Source organism: Pseudophryne corroboree, chromosome 1, assembly GCF_028390025.1.
Source record: "Pseudophryne corroboree isolate aPseCor3 chromosome 1, aPseCor3.hap2, whole genome shotgun sequence".
In the NCBI taxonomy this organism is placed as follows: domain Eukaryota; kingdom Metazoa; phylum Chordata; class Amphibia; order Anura; family Myobatrachidae; genus Pseudophryne; species Pseudophryne corroboree.
In genome coordinates this window covers 88,041,541-88,057,254 of record NC_086444.1, presented here as the reverse complement: position 1 = coordinate 88,057,254, position 15,714 = coordinate 88,041,541, and the positions used below count along the sequence as shown (strand labels likewise).

General features: G+C 47.3%; 1 protein-coding gene across 2 annotated transcripts in view; it reads left to right on the top strand.

Moving 5' to 3' along the window:
- Positions 1-13,987, top strand: part of DAB2 (DAB adaptor protein 2) — a 110,168-nt gene extending 96,181 nt beyond the window's left edge. For both annotated transcript variants that reach the window (XM_063961268.1, XM_063961258.1), the window contains one exon: positions 13,861-13,987. In XM_063961268.1, the coding sequence (XP_063817338.1) occupies positions 13,861-13,929 (69 nt within the window). In that variant the 3' untranslated portion in view covers positions 13,930-13,987. The remainder of the gene's footprint in view (positions 1-13,860) is intronic.
- Positions 13,988-15,714: the final 1,727 nt, after the last annotated feature.

Genomic DNA, 15,714 nt, shown 5'->3' with positions numbered 1-15,714 from the left:
GACGACACAGAGGTAGCTACAGCCGTGGACTACCGTACTGCGTCTGCTAGTATAGAGATGATAATGATATAAAAAATATATATCACTACTGCAGGTATATATAATATAATGACGGACCTGCTGGACACTGTCAGCAGACTCCTAAACTACTAGTATGAAGAAGATAGAAAAAAAAAACCCACCACAGGTAGGTATACAATTATGGACAAGCACTGACGACACAGAGGTAGCCACAGCCGTGGACTACCGTACTGTGTCTGCTAATATAGAGATGATAAAGATGATAGAGATGAACAAAAAAAATATAACACTACTGCAGGTAAATATTTATATAATATAATGAATGACGGACCTGCTAAACACTGTCAGCAGAATGCGTTTATAGAATTAAAAAAAAACACCACAGGAGTGTTTAACTTTTTCAGGCAGACAATATACTGGTGGTCACTGGTCAGTCACACTGGCAGCAAAAGTGTGCACTGTACTCCTGCTATAACTGCACCCCAGTCTCCGCCACAATTCAGCTGTGTGAGCAGTGAGCACTCAGCACAGTCAGATATACATAGATGATATTATCATGCAGCACACTGAGGCTGAGCACAGATATGGTATGTGACTGTGTATCGTTTTTTTTCAGGCAGAGAACGGATTATATTAAATAATAAATAAAACTGGTGGTGGTCACTAGTAACTATCAGCAAAACTCTGCACTCTGAGTACTCCTTATGCTCCCCAAAATTACTAAGTTAGTAGTAAATCAACTCAAGTGTCTCTATCTATTCTAACGGAGAGGACGCCAGCCACGTCCTCTCCCTATCAATCTCAATGCACGTGTGAAAATCGCGGCGACGCGCGGCTCCTTATATAGAATCCGAGTCTCGCGATAGAATACGAGCCTCGCGAGAATCCGACAGCGGGATGATGACGTTCGGGCGCGCTCGGGTTAACCGAGCAAGGCGGGAAGATCCGAGTCTGCCTCGGACCCGTGTGAAAAGGCTGAAGTTCGGGGGGGTTCGGATTCCGAGGAACCGAACCCGCTCATCTCTATTTCTCAACACTGCTTTTCATAGCTAAACCAAGATCTCAACGTGTTTTGGCAAACATTGGGATGAAATGATAAATGATAAGACTTGTACAAGGTACAAAGGGCTGTGGAGGCTGGGAGAAAGGCAGTACAAATAATATTTACAGGTAGCGGACAAAAAAAAGGAAGAATTATGTTTTCTAGGAACAAGTGAGTCATTTAAGGTAATGCTTGATTAATATTCATGAGGCAGGACATATTCGCTAGCTTCTGGTCTCCAGTTACAGTAGTTCATTGTTTAATAGTTCAGCCAATTAAATTAATTCTTCCGCTCGTAGGTGGAGGTAGGTGTCTTTGCACGCCTCAATCACAATGTTAGCCTGGCAAACTGGCAGATTACTGATCCATGTACGAGTGTCTGGCGATACCTCATGTGCTGTAATTTTAGCATTGATTCTGACCATACTTAGTGACAACGGTATTAGGTGCACCAACGCTCTGGCATTAACCATGACTCTGCTTGTTAATAATCCTCTGAATTCCAAGTGCACCAACGCTCTGGCATTAACTATGACTCTGCTTGTAAATAATCCTCTGAATTCCATGTGCACTAACCCTATCGTATTAACCTTGATTGCGCTCTTATCACAGTTGCCAAGGCTTGTGTGGCCTCCAACCATTGGGATCAATTAGTGAAAACAAGAACACTACAAATAATGTGGAAATTACATTACAGAATAAGCTGACCCTATATGATGGATTCAACAGAACTAGCAGTGGTGAAAACACTCCAAATGTTTCAGGCAGAGTCATGGCTATAATTTACATGCTCGCAAAAAGTATAGTGTACATTTATACATATACTCCCGAATATAGACATGTTTAAATATTCCACTATTAAAGAGAATTATTTTACAATTAATCTTTTTTTAATGTGTATTCTGTTGTTTATGAGATCTATTCCCCTGGAACAATGTCGTAAGTAGACATTTTAGCGCTGTGTGCAAAAAAATAGGTGTGCGGACAAAATATAGGGGCGTGGCTTCATGGGGAAGGGATGTGGCCACAAAATAATACCAATTTATATCACGTGCACAGTAGTCTCCATTATTCAAATTACGCCACATAGTAGCGCCACTACACCATGTAAAGCCCCTTTTACACATTACGGCGGACAGATTCCCCTTTTTACAAATTACGGCAGACAGTGTCCCCTTTTTACACATTACGGCAGACAGAGTCCCCCTTTTACACATTACGGCAGACAGAGTCCCCCCTTTTACACATTACGGCAGACAGAGTCCCCCTTTTACACATTACGGCAGATACTCCCCCATTTTACACATTACGGCAGACAGCGTCCCCTTTTTACACATTACGGCAGACAGCGTCCCCTTATTACACATTACGGCAGACAGTCTCCCTTTTTACACATTACGGCAGACAGCCCCCCTTTTTACACATTATGGCAAACAGTGTCCCCCTTTATACACATTGCGGCAGACAGCGTCCCCCTTTTTACACATTACGGCAGACAGCTTCCCCTCTTTACACATTACGGCAGACAGCGTCCCCTTTTTACACATTACAGCAGATAGCGTCCCCCTTTTTACACATTACGGCAGACAGCGTCCCCTTTTTACAAATTACGGCAGACAGCGTCCACCTTTTATACATTACAGCAGATAGCGTCCCCCTTTTTACACATTACGGCAGCCAGTCCCCCTTTTACACATTAGGTAGACAGGATAGATAGATAGATAGATAGATAGATAGATAGATAGATAGATAGATAGATAGATAGATAGATAGATAGATAGATAGAATAGATGATAGCATCTCTCCGCTGGCTCAGGCAGTCAGGCTCTTTGGTGCTGGCAGCTCCGGAGGCAGGGGAGAAGGAGGAGGAGGGAGGGGGACTCGGGAGCTGCAGCAGCGCATTGTAATTGGTGGTGGTGCCGCTGCAGCTGTCCCTCTCCTTCCGCATTGGCTGGCCGCCGCCGCTGTGAATGCTGGGATGAGGGAAGCGCATACCAGCATTCACAGCGGCGGCGGACAGCCTATCTGGAAGGCGAGGGACATCTGCAGCGGTGCTGCTACCAATTACATAGCGCTGCTGCGGCTCCCGAGTCCCCCTCCTGACTTTAGGGAATGCGGGCAGTTGCGCCCTCAGGGCGACTGCGCTGTGTGCCAGGCACACCTGGCACACACATAGTTACGGCTTTGCCCTGGAATTTACACATTATGAATTAATCTGACCCTCTGTTACTAAAGCCTTTGGAGAGACATTATAAAATAATGTAAAAAATAAAGTAGAAATAAAGCAGCCAGTATTTACCCTGCACAGAAACAATATAACCCACCCAAATCTAACTCTCTCTGCACATGATGCATCTACCCCCCCCCCCCTGCAGTGCAACATGGTTTTGCCAAATTGCTAACTTTTTTGGTTTGCCTACATCTCTGTTAACCCCTCCTAGTTCAATACCCTAAATTTTCTGTGGTTTCTATTAATTGGACTACTAAAGAACTGTGGGGCAGATTTATTAAGCTCGGTGAAGTGATAAAGTGGAAGGTGAAAAAAGGACCAGCCAATCAGCTCCTAACTACCATGTCACAGGCAGGGTTTGAAAAATGACAGTTAGGAGCTGACTGGCTGGTGCTTTATCACCTTCCACTTTATCACTTCACCGAGCTTAATAAATCTGCCCCTGTGTTATAATAAGAATTTACTTACCGATAATTCTATTTCTCATAGTCCGTAGTGGATGCTGGGAACTCCGTAAGGACCATGGGGATTAGCGGCTCCGCAGGAGACTGGGCACAAAAGTAAAAGCTTTAGGACTACCTGGTGTGCACTGGCTCCTCCCCCTATGACCCTCCTCCAAGCCTCAGTTAGGATACTGTGCCCGGACGAGCGTACACAATAAGGAAGGATTTTGAATCCCGGGTAAGACTCATACCAGCCACACCAATCACACCGTACAACCTGTGATCTGAACCCAGTTAACAGCATGATAACAGAGGAGCCTCTGAAAGATGGCTCACAACAATAATAACCCGATTTTTGTAACAATAACTATGTACAAGTATTGCAGACAATCCGCACTTGGGATGGGCGCCCAGCATCCACTACGGACTATGAGAAATAGAATTATCGGTAAGTAAATTCTTATTTTCTCTGACGTCCTAGTGGATGCTGGGAACTCCGTAAGGACCATGGGGATTATACCAAAGCTCCCAAACGGGCGGGAGAGTGCGGATGACTCTGCAGCACCGAATGAGAGAACTCAAGGTCCTCCTCAGCCAGGGTATCAAATTTGTAGAATTTAGCAAACGTGTTTGCCCCTGACCAAGTAGCTGCTCGGCAAAGTTGTAAAGCCGAGACCCCTCGGGCAGCCGCCCAAGATGAGCCCACCTTCCTTGTGGAATGGGCTTTAACAGATTTTGGCTGTGGCAGGCCTGCCACAGAATGTGCAAGCTGAATTGTACTACAAATCCAACGAGCAATAGTCTGCTTAGAAGCAGGAGCACCCAGCTTGTTGGGTGCATACAGGATAAACAGCGAGTCAGATTTCCTGACTCCAGCCGTCCTGGAAACATATATTTTCAGGGCCCTGACTACGTCCAGCAACTTGGAGTCCTCCAAGTCCCTAGTAGCCGCAGGCACCACAATAGGCTGGTTCAAGTGAAATGCTGAAACCACCTTAGGGAGAAATTGAGGACGAGTCCTCAATTCTGCCCTGTCAGAATGAAAATTTAGGTAAGGGCTTTTACATGATAAAGCCGCCAATTCTGACACACGCCTAGCTGAAGCCAAGGCCAACAGCATCGACACCTTCCACGTGAGATATTTTAAATCTACCGTAGACAATGGTTCAAACCAGTGTGATTTTAGAAATCTCAACACAACATTGAGATCCCAAGGTGCCACTGGAGGCACAAAAGGAGGCTGTACATGCAGTACCCCCTTGACAAACGTCTGAACTTCAGGAACTGAAGCCAGTTCTTTCTGGAAGAAAATCGACAGGGCCGAAATTTGAACCTTAATGGACCCTAATTTTAGGCCCATAGACAGTCCTGTTTGCAGGAAATGTAGGAAACGACCCAGTTGAAATTCCTCTGTAGGGGCCTTCCTGGCCTCGCACCACGCAACATATTTACGCCAAATACGGTGATAATGCTGCACGGTTACATCCTTCCTGGCTTTGATCAGGGTAGGGATGACTTCATCCGGAATGCCTTTTTCCTTCAGGATCCGGCGTTCAACCGCCATGCCGTCAAACGCAGCCGCGGTAAGTCTTGGAACAGACAGGGCCTTTCTTAGAGGTAGAGGCCACGGGTCCTCTGTGAGCATCTCTTGAAGTTCCGGGTACCAAGTCCTTCTTGGCCGATCCGGAGCCACGAGTATAGTCCTTACTCCTCTCCTTCTTATGATCCTCAGTACCTTGGGTATGAGAGGCAGAGGAGGGAACACATACACTGACTGGTACACCCACGGTGTTACCAGAGCGTCCACAGCTATTGCCTGAGGGTCCCTTGACCTGGCGCAATACCTGTCCAGTTTTTTGTTGAGGCGGGACGCCATCATGTCCACCTTTGGTTTTTCCCAACGGTTCACAATCATGTGGAAGACTTCTGGGTGAAGTCCCCACTCCCCCGGATGGAGGTCGTGTCTGCTGAGGAAGTCTGCTTCCCAGTTGTCCACTCCCGGAATGAACACTGCTGACAGTGCTATCACATGATTTTCCGCCCAGCGGAGAATCCTTGCAACTTCTGTCATTGCCCTCCTGCTTCTTGTGCCGCCCTGTCTGTTTACGTGGGCGACTGCCGTGATGTTGTCTGACTGGATCAGCACCGGCTGACCTTGAAGCAGAGGTCTTGCTAGGCTTAGAGCATTGTAGATGGCCCTTAGCTCCAGGATATTTATGTGAAGTGATGTCTCCAGGCTTGACCACAAGCCCTGGAAATTTCGTCCCTGTGTGACTGCTCCCCAGCCTCTCAGGCTGGCATCCGTGGTCACCAGTACCCAGTCCTGAATGCCGAATCTGCGGCCCTCTAGAAGATGAGCACTCTGCAACCACCACAGGAGAGACACCCTTGTCCTTGGTGACAAGATTATCCGCTGATGCATCTGAAGATGCGACCCGGACCATTTGTCTAGCAGATCCCACTGGAAGGTTCTTGCGTGGAATCTGCCGAATGGGATTGCTTCGTAAGAAGCCACCATCTTTCCCAGGACCCTTGTGCATTGATGCACTGAGACTTGGCCTGGTTTTAGGAGATTTCTGACTAGTTCGGATAACTCCCTGGCTTTCTCCTCTGGGAGAAACACCTTTTTCTGGACTGTGTCCAGGATCATCCCTAGGAATAGGAGTCGGGTAGTCGGGATCAGCTGAGATTTTGGAATATTGAGAATCCAACCGTGCTGACGCAGCACTATCTGAGATAGTGCTACCCCGACTTCCAACTGTTCCCTGGATCTTGCCCTTATCAGGAGATCGTCCAAGTAAGGGATAACTAAAACTCCCTTCCTTCGAAGGAGTATCATCATTTCGGCCATTACCTTGGTAAAGACCCGGGGTGCCGTGGACAATCCAAACGGCAGCGTCTGAAACTGATAGTGACAGTTCTGTACCACAAACCTGAGGTACCCTTGGTGAGAAGGGTAAATTGGGACATGTAGGTAAGCATCTTTGATGTCCAGAGACACCATATAGTCCCCGTCTTCCAGGTTTGCAATCACTGCTCTGAGTGACTCCATCTTGAATTTGAACCTTTGTATGTAAGTGTTCAAGGATTTTAGGTTTAAAATTGGTCTCACCGAGCCGTCTGGCTTCGGTACCACAAATAGTGTGGAATAGTACCCCTTTCCCTGTTGTAGGAGGGGTACCTTGATTATCACCTGCTGGGAATACAGCTTGTGAATGGCTTCCAATACTGCCTCCCTGTCTGAGGGAGACGTCGGTAAAGCAGACTTTAGAAAACGGCGAGGGGGAGACGTCTCGAATTCCAATTTGTACCCCTGAGATACCACTTGAAGGATCCAGGGGTCCACTTGCGAGTGGGCCCACTGCGCACTGAACTTCTTGAGACGGGCCCCCACCGTGTCTGCTTGTAAAGCCCCAGCGTCATGCTGAGGACTTTGCGGAGGCGGGAGAGGGCTTTTGTTCCTGGGAACTGGCTGTTTGTTGCAGCCTTTTTCCTCTCCCTCTGCCACGGGGCAGAAATGAGGCGCCTTTTGCCCGCTTGCCCTTATGGGGCCGAAAGGACTGCGCCTGATAATACGGCGTCTTCTTAGGTTGAGAAGCTACCTGGGGTAAAAATGTGGATTTTCCAGCAGTTGCCGTGGCTACCAGGTCTGATAGACCTACCCCAAATAACTCCTCCCCCTTATAAGGCAATACTTCCATGTGCCTTTTAGAATCCGCATCACCTGACCACTGCCGCGTCCATAAACCTCTTCTAGCAGAAATGGACAGCGCGCTAACTCTTGATGCCAGTCGGCAAATATCCCTCTGTGCATCACGCATATATAGAAATGCATCCTTCAAATGCTCTATAGTCAGTAATATACTGTCCCTATCTAGGGTATCAATATTTTCAGTCAGGGAATCCGACCACGCCAGGCCCGCACTGCACATCCAGGCTGAGGCGATTGCTGGTCGCAGTATAACACCCGTGTGAGAGTATATACATTTTAGGATATTCTCCAGCTTTCTATCGGCAGGTTCCTTTAGGGCGGCCGTATCAGGAGAGGGTAGTGCTACCTGTTTTGACAAACGTGTGAGCGCTTTATCCACCCTAGGGGGTGTTTCCCAACGTGCCCTATCCTCTGGCGGGAAAGGGTACGATGCCAACAACCTTTTAGGAATTATCAGTTTTTTATCGGGGGAAACCCACGCCTCATCACACACTTCATTTAATTCCTCGGATACAGGAAAAACTACAGGCAGTTTTTTCTCACCAAACATAATACCCTTTTTAGTGGTACTTGTATTATCAGAGATATGCAATACATTTTTAATTGCTTCAATCATGTAACGTGTGGCCCTAGTGGAAGTCACGTTTGTCTCATCATCGTCGACACTGGAGTCAGTATCCGTGTCTGTGTCTGCCATTTGAGGTAACGGGCGTTTTAACGCCCCTGATGGCGTTTGAGACCCTTGGACAGGCACAAGCTGAGTAGCCGGCTGTCTCATGTCGTCAACTGTCTGTCGTAACGAGCTGACACTGTCACGCAATTCCTTCCATAAGCTCATCCACTCAGGTGTCGACTCCCCAGGGGGTGACAACTGTATAATAGGCAATTGCTCCGCCTCCATCTCATTTTCCTCCTCAAACATGTCGACACAATCGTACCGACACACTGCACACACACAGGGAATGCTCTGATAGAGGACAGGACCCCACTAGCCCTTTGGGGAGACAGAGGGAGAGTATGCCAGCACACACCAGAGCGCTATATATAAACAGGAATACCACTATAAAATGTGCTTTTCCCTTTATAGCTGCTGTTAGTATCAAAACTGCGCCAAATTAGTGCCCCCCCTCTCTTTTTTACCCTTTTTTGTAGTGCAGGACTGCAGGGGAGAGTCAGGGAGACGTCCTTCCAGCGGAGCTGTGATGGAAAATGGCGCCTGTGTGCTGAGGAGATAGGCTCCGCCCCCTTCTCGGCGGCCTTTTCTCCCGCTTTTTTGTAAGTTCTGGCAGGGGTTAAAATACATCCATATAGCCCTGGGGGTTATATGTGGTGTATTTATGCCAGCCAAGGTGTTTTACATTGCTGCTCAGGGCGCCCCCCCCTAGCGCCCTGCACCCTCAGTGACCGGAGTGTGAAGTGTGCCTGAGTAACAATGGCGCACAGCTGCAGTGCTGTGCGCTACCTTGTTGAAGACTGATGTCTTCTGCCGCCGATTTTTCCGGACCTCTTCTTGTTTCTGGCTCTGTAAGGGGGCCGGCGGCGCGGCTCTGGGACCGAGCTCCGAGGCTGGGCCTGTGTTCGGTCCCTCTGGAGCTAATGGTGTCCAGTAGCCTAAGAAGCCCAATCCACTCTGCACGCAGGTGAGTTCGCTTCTTCTCCCCTTAGTCCCTCGATGCAGTGAGCCTGTTGCCAGCAGGTCTCACTGAAAATAAAAAACCTAAAACTAAAACTTTCACTAAGAAGCTCAGGAGAGCCCCTAGTGTGCACCCTTCTCGGCCGGGCACAAAAATCTAACTGAGGCTTGGAGGAGGATCATAGGGGGAGGAGCCAGTGCACACCAGGTAGTCCTAAAGCTTTTACTTTTGTGCCCAGTCTCCTGCGGAGCCGCTAATCCCCATGGTCCTTACGGAGTTCCCAGCATCCACTAGGACGTCAGAGAAATAGCCGAAGTTTGTGGAGGTCATTGCTTGACTCGTTATTGTTTCTTTAAGTTCCATATCAGTAGTATGCCCCCGCATTAAGACACCTCATTCATATACTAATGGCCTTCACCAGCCGTTGACCATACCTTCAGGTCCCTGGAAAGAGTTTACTATGGATTATATTGCTGAGTTGTCACCTTCATGGAACTTTGCAACCAATTGGGTGGTTGTGTATCAGGGCCCTCATTCCGAGTTGTTCGCTCGTTCTTTTTCATCGCATCGCAGTGAAAATCCGCTTAGTACGCATGCGCAAAGTTCGCACTGCGACTGCGCCAAGTAACTTTACTATGAAGAAAGTATTTTTACTCACGGCTTTTTCTTCGCTCCGGCGATCGTAATGTGATTGACAGGAAATGGGTGTTACTGGGCGGAAACACGGCGTTTCAGGGGCGTGTGGCTGAAAACGCTACCGTTTCCGGAAAAAACGCAGGAGTGGCCGGAGAAACGGTGGGAGTGCCTGGGCGAACGCTGGGTGTGTTTGTGACGTCAACCAGGAACGACAAGCACTGAACTGATCGCACAGGCAGAGTAAGTCTGGAGCTACTCTGAAACTGCTAAGTAGTTAGTAATCGCAATATTGCGAATACATCGGTCGCAATTTTAAGAAGCTAAGATTCACTCCCAGTAGGCGGCGGCTTAGCGTGTGTAACTCTGCTAAATTCGCCTTGCGACCGATCAACTCGGAATGAGGGCCCATATTACTAATCTGGCAGATTTTCGTGCAATTATCAGCACCTCAGACAGCTCAGTTTATAAATTACACGGCTATCCAGATTTGCTCATGGGGCCTAATCCAGACCTGATCGCGAGGGTGCGTTTTTTGCATCCCTGCGATCAGGCAGTCGCCGCCTAGAGGGGGGGGGGAATCGCTGTGCAGGGGAGCGATCACATGTGCAGAGAGCTGCACAAATAGAAGTTTGTGATGTCTCTGCACAGCTCAGGACTTACTCTTCCAGTGCGATGATCCGGCCCGGAGCTGACGTCAGGAACCCTCCCTTCCAATGGCTGGACACGCCTACGTTTTTCCGGACACTCCCTGGAAACGGTCAGGTGACACCCACAAATGTCATCTTCCTTTCAAGCTTTTTGCGATCGCCGGTGCGCTTTCTTCGTTCATCCTGTCACTGTCCGGCGATCCCCGTCGCTGGGGGGCGACATGTCTGAGCATTGCGGAGCATACGCATGCGCAGTTCCGACCTGATCGCAGCGCTGCAAAAAAAGTAGCATGCGATCAGGTCTGAATGACCCCCATGGTCAGATGAAGAGCTATGGCTTACATCATGATTTTGAAAGGATTTTCGTCTCTCCATATTACCTTAGATTTTCCTCAGCATCATCCGCTGTTGAATGGCCATATAGAAAGGCTTGACCAATGTTATGAGCGATATTTAAGAGTTTATGTTGGATTTCAGCTAGATGATTAGATGCAATCAATCTCCACTATGGAAGTTGCAATTGCATACAGCTTTCTTCTGTAGTTCAACACAACAAAGCCAGTGCTTAGCTAATGATGGGTATCATCTTGAAATTGTTCATTCTGTAATTTTGGACAGTGCCACGCCTTGGGGGTGGGGCAGATCTTCACAAGAGGTTGCAACTCAACCGGAAACTTTTATCAACTAAACCTTGTGCCTCAGTGGAAGATAAGGGGCAGGATGTAATGAAGTCCGAGTTCAGCAATCATGTACAAGGCATGCGGGATACCGGCAGAACTTGGACTTTTTTTAAAGGGGCGATCATTTACAAGGCTAAACTATGCCTTGTAAATGATTGCCCCTTTAAAAAACACCCGAGTTCAGCCGGCATCCCACACGGCCGCTAAATTCGGACATTATTACATCCCGGCCAAGGTCTGATTTTCTCTAGGTATATACAGATGGAGCCCTGCTCATCTATCCCTTTAATAGGATTAACTGAGCCAGTGCTGTCGGACTTAATCCCCTGCTGTATTGTTCTCTGTATTGTATTGCAGCTGAGAACAATAGATGAAAGTAGAGATGAACGGGTTCGGATTTACTCGGTTCTTTACACCAGAATTTTCGCCATTTCTTATTTTCTGGATTTTTTTTATTGGCTAACCAAAACACGTGACGTCCGATAGCCAATAAGGAGATTCGGGTAAATCCGAGTAAAACCGAACCCGCTCATCTCTAGATAAAAGGCTTATGCTAATAAACCTTGGTGCACCTAGGTGCAGAAGAGAAGGCTAGATGAGCGAGGCTCCATCTGTAGTCCAATATAATTTTGTTTTATGACTCTTTAAACATCTGGGAGCTAGCATAAAATTGTAGGCTTTGCTAAGCACCACTTGTGCTCGATCCGGTAAAAAATACTTTTGCAGTTCCTCTGAATTCTGAGGTGCTGACCCGGCAGTATGTGATGTCTCCAAGAATTCTGGAGATTGTTATGATTGGTAATTGTTACAGAGAACTTTTTTAAAGTCTTGTGTCACTTATTGCCAAAAGAGTGATATAGTTGTTAGGACTTTACAGTGTCTTATTGTTTTCTTTGGATACACACCCATTGCCTGTTACATTTGTGTTGCTTCATTTCTAAAACAAAATAAAGTTGTTAAGGAAAAATCCAATAGGTATGGATAAGTAGTAAAATTGTCGTTTGGCCAGTTCCCTCCAGTGGCATTTGTGTGAGGTCATCAGCCAGCCAGGAAGGGACAGGCAGAACCGTCAGATCTACAGTAAAGATCCAGGTGCTTTTGGTGACACATTAACATCCAGTTCTAAATGATTGTATTCAGGGGCGGATCCAGAAGAAAATTAAAGGGGGGGGCACCATGATAGGGGAACGGTAATAGTTATATTTACATGCACCTAAGGCACGCGTGCTCCCAGATAAGGGGTGTGGTATCACAGGGGCGTGGCCTCACAGAATATGCCACCAGATAATGATTGGCTGTAGGAGCGCATCCTGGTTTACTGCCAATGTTTCACCCTGATGAAAAGGCTGATTGGGCCTTGAAATGTTGGTCACCTGTTCCATTAGTTATGGGAGCCTGGAAGGCACCTCAGCACAATATAATTATTACAATTTTTAGTTGGTGGTGGCAGGTGCAGCATACCTTGTTTTGGGCACTGCAGTGAGACTCAGACTGCAGGACACGAACTGCCCATCTTTGATCAGCAGAAGCAGCCAGCTGGATCTCCAACAAGCAGCATAAGACATCTGCAGGACAGCCCTGTCACAATCAAACGGGCCACCTTCTCAAAGCTGAGGCTGAGTGTGACTGCTCCTAGCATGGTGGTAAAGGAAGTGGAGGAGGAAACGCTGGAAACTGTGGTGCAGTGAGGGCTGATGAAGCCTTCTGAGCCGTCATAAGTAACAGTCTTACTCCATGCTGGCATTTGAACCCCGCGCCTGGGCTGGACTCTGGCTGGCTGGCAGTGGGGGAGGTAGGTTGCGGTGTGAGCAGGTGGAGCCTCCCCATTGGTTTCCACACAGACTTGCTGTCAGAGCTGCGGCGGGTCCTAGTGCCTGCCGGCTCTTTTATAAAATCTGACTGACGGAAATAGCAGTAGTGCTGCTGCTGTCCTCCTTTTGAAAAAAAGAAGAAGTCAGAAACGACAGGGGGTGGCCCGGGCGCGCCCCCCTCCTGGATCCACCTATAATTGTATTTGGATACCACTGTCTATAGATAATTTGTATATACTGTAGATGCAGCTTTTCATCAATCTTCCGATTACATGGTATATGGCATGCGTACTCCTGTTTGTCCGAGGACTTACAGTGCTGCAAGCATAGTTTTATTAAGTAAACTGCAGTTACAATATGAAAGATCAACTCCTATTTTAGGCCCAGATTTATCAAGCCTTGGAGAGTGATAAATTGCACAGTAATCAAGTATCAACCAACCAGCTTCTAACTGCCATGTTACAGGCTGTGTTTGAAAAGTGACAGTTAGGAGCTGATTGGCTGATACTTTATCACCGTGCAATTTATCACTCTCCAAGGCTTGATATATCTGGGCCTTAATCTGAAACCTATTGAATATCACTGTATGATGGTATCACAAGTGCAATTTGGGTGACTGATTGGATTACTCCTGATCATAATGGCAGAACATTTGTCATTCTGTGACTTTAATTCCAAAACCTGAGTGCAATGAATTAGATTGTATCCAGTATCACAAACATCAGGTTGGATGGCATCCTATGGCACTAGAGGTGGTGGGAGCATGTGCTACCAGATTCGCATTACGACCTGGCTAGCCCTAATGCTGAGTTCTGTGTGATACGGGCAAAGGGCTAGCAGGTCCAGTCATTCTGCAGTAAGCCCAATAACTGGCTGCAAACATGTATGACCGGCGTTACAAAATATCCTTTGCCATGGTAATAATTTCTATTTTAGGCTTTGATCTTCCATATTGACATATTTAATCTCTTTTTGCAAAATATAATATGCTCTTTTTTTAACAGAATTCCACGGCACAGCAAATAACATCTTCTGATCCATTTGGGGATCCATTTGGAAATCCATTTGCTTAGGAATGTGTCTTTTGTTTTTGTTGTAAGTAATCCTTCCACGTAAAATAGCAGCAGCATATTACTTTTTTACTTTAACAATATAGGGGTCGATTCAATTCTTTGACAGTTGAACAGCGCCGGGAATTAGCTCCCGGTGCTATTCAATACAGCGCCAAGTGACACTCAACTGTCGGGAATTCTTCTCTCACCCCCGGGGGATGCGAGAGGAAATCCGACAAAAGTGCTGCCGCGCGGCCGGCGCAAGGCTGATTCTGTCGGGAATCAGCATGGCGGCGGGGTGTTAAGTCGGAGAATGCCCGTTCTCCTGACAAATATACCTGTTAAGTCTGGGAGAGCGGGCATTCGCCGACTTAACTTGAGCTGAATTGAATAGCGACAGGAGCTAATTCCCGGCGCTATTCAACTGCCTGAGAATTGAATCGACCCCATAGATAAAAAAAAAAAAAGACGAAAGAATTGTTTTACCATGGTGTGATCAGTGTCACATTAGGGCTGCAGTGTGCCTGTGCAGGCCCCGCCCCTAAACCCATGACATTATGGTGTCACATCTCTAGGGTGAGGCCACCTCATCTGGGATGTAGAGCACTGCCCAGAGTGTCCTGCAGCTCCACAGCCTGCAGGGTGCCTGTCCGGAGTATCCATAAAATCAAGTTCAAGCAAACTTTTGGCCTTCTGCTCCACAAGAAGAGGTAAAGGTAGCCACAAACGATTGTTTAGCATAATCACAACCCAATATGGAATGTTCAAATGTTAATTGAACTAATCTGAAAATCTGGTTGATCATTGTTAGATTCTCAAATTGTTATTTTTTTTCAGTCCCCATTTTGGGACCCTCCTGATTGGACAAGTCACAGAATTGATTTGCATTGTGAAAAACTGGAGAATAGATTATAAATCATTTGGAACTGTCAACTTTTCATAGATGGCACTCTTGTGGTTCTACATACCAGGCCATGGGAAATTTTCCCTAAAAGTAGCCAGGAGACTCAAGTCTTCCTTTAAGACATGCATCTCTTTGGCGGGAAGATGTATCTCTCTTCAAGACTTAATACATCTCCCCCTGGGTCTCTAAACCTGTTGCCTCTCATGTTGGACGTCACACGTTACATACAAAGAGGGAGTGTAACCAGTGAGCTACTACCCATCATTTTATATCTGTTTATGGCAACTTGTCCACTTCTCCTCTCTTTAGACATCTTGGTACATCTTCCCCTAGACCTGGGATGGGGAACCTTTTTTCTACCAAGGGCCATTTGGATATTTATAAAAACCTTCGGGGGCCATACAAAAATTATCAACCTAAAAATTAGCCTGCCCCCATTATATTTGACCCCTAGTAGCACCACTTACACACACACACACACACACACACACACACACACACACACACACACACTAAAAGAAAGAAAAAACACAATACTCACCAGCCCCGCTCCTGCTTCCGGACCCTTGCCCTCTGCCTGGCTGCCCACTCCTCAGAACTATGGGAGAGACGTCATGACATCTCTCCCATAGCACCGCACAGGCACACACGCACACTGCCAGAGCTGGAAGCCAGAGCTCAGGAGTGAGCTGCTGAGGGGAAGAAGCCGGGCGCCCGCTAGTAACAAAATCTCAGCAGGCGCTTGGCATCTCCCTTGGTTAGGTGAGCCTGGGAGGGCCGGATCAAGTGGCTTTGTGGGCCTTATACGGCCCGCGGGCCTGAGGTTCTCCACCCCTGCCCTAGACCCTTATAAGCAGATTGACTCTTAGTGGTCTATTTACTAAGACTTGGACGGAGATAAA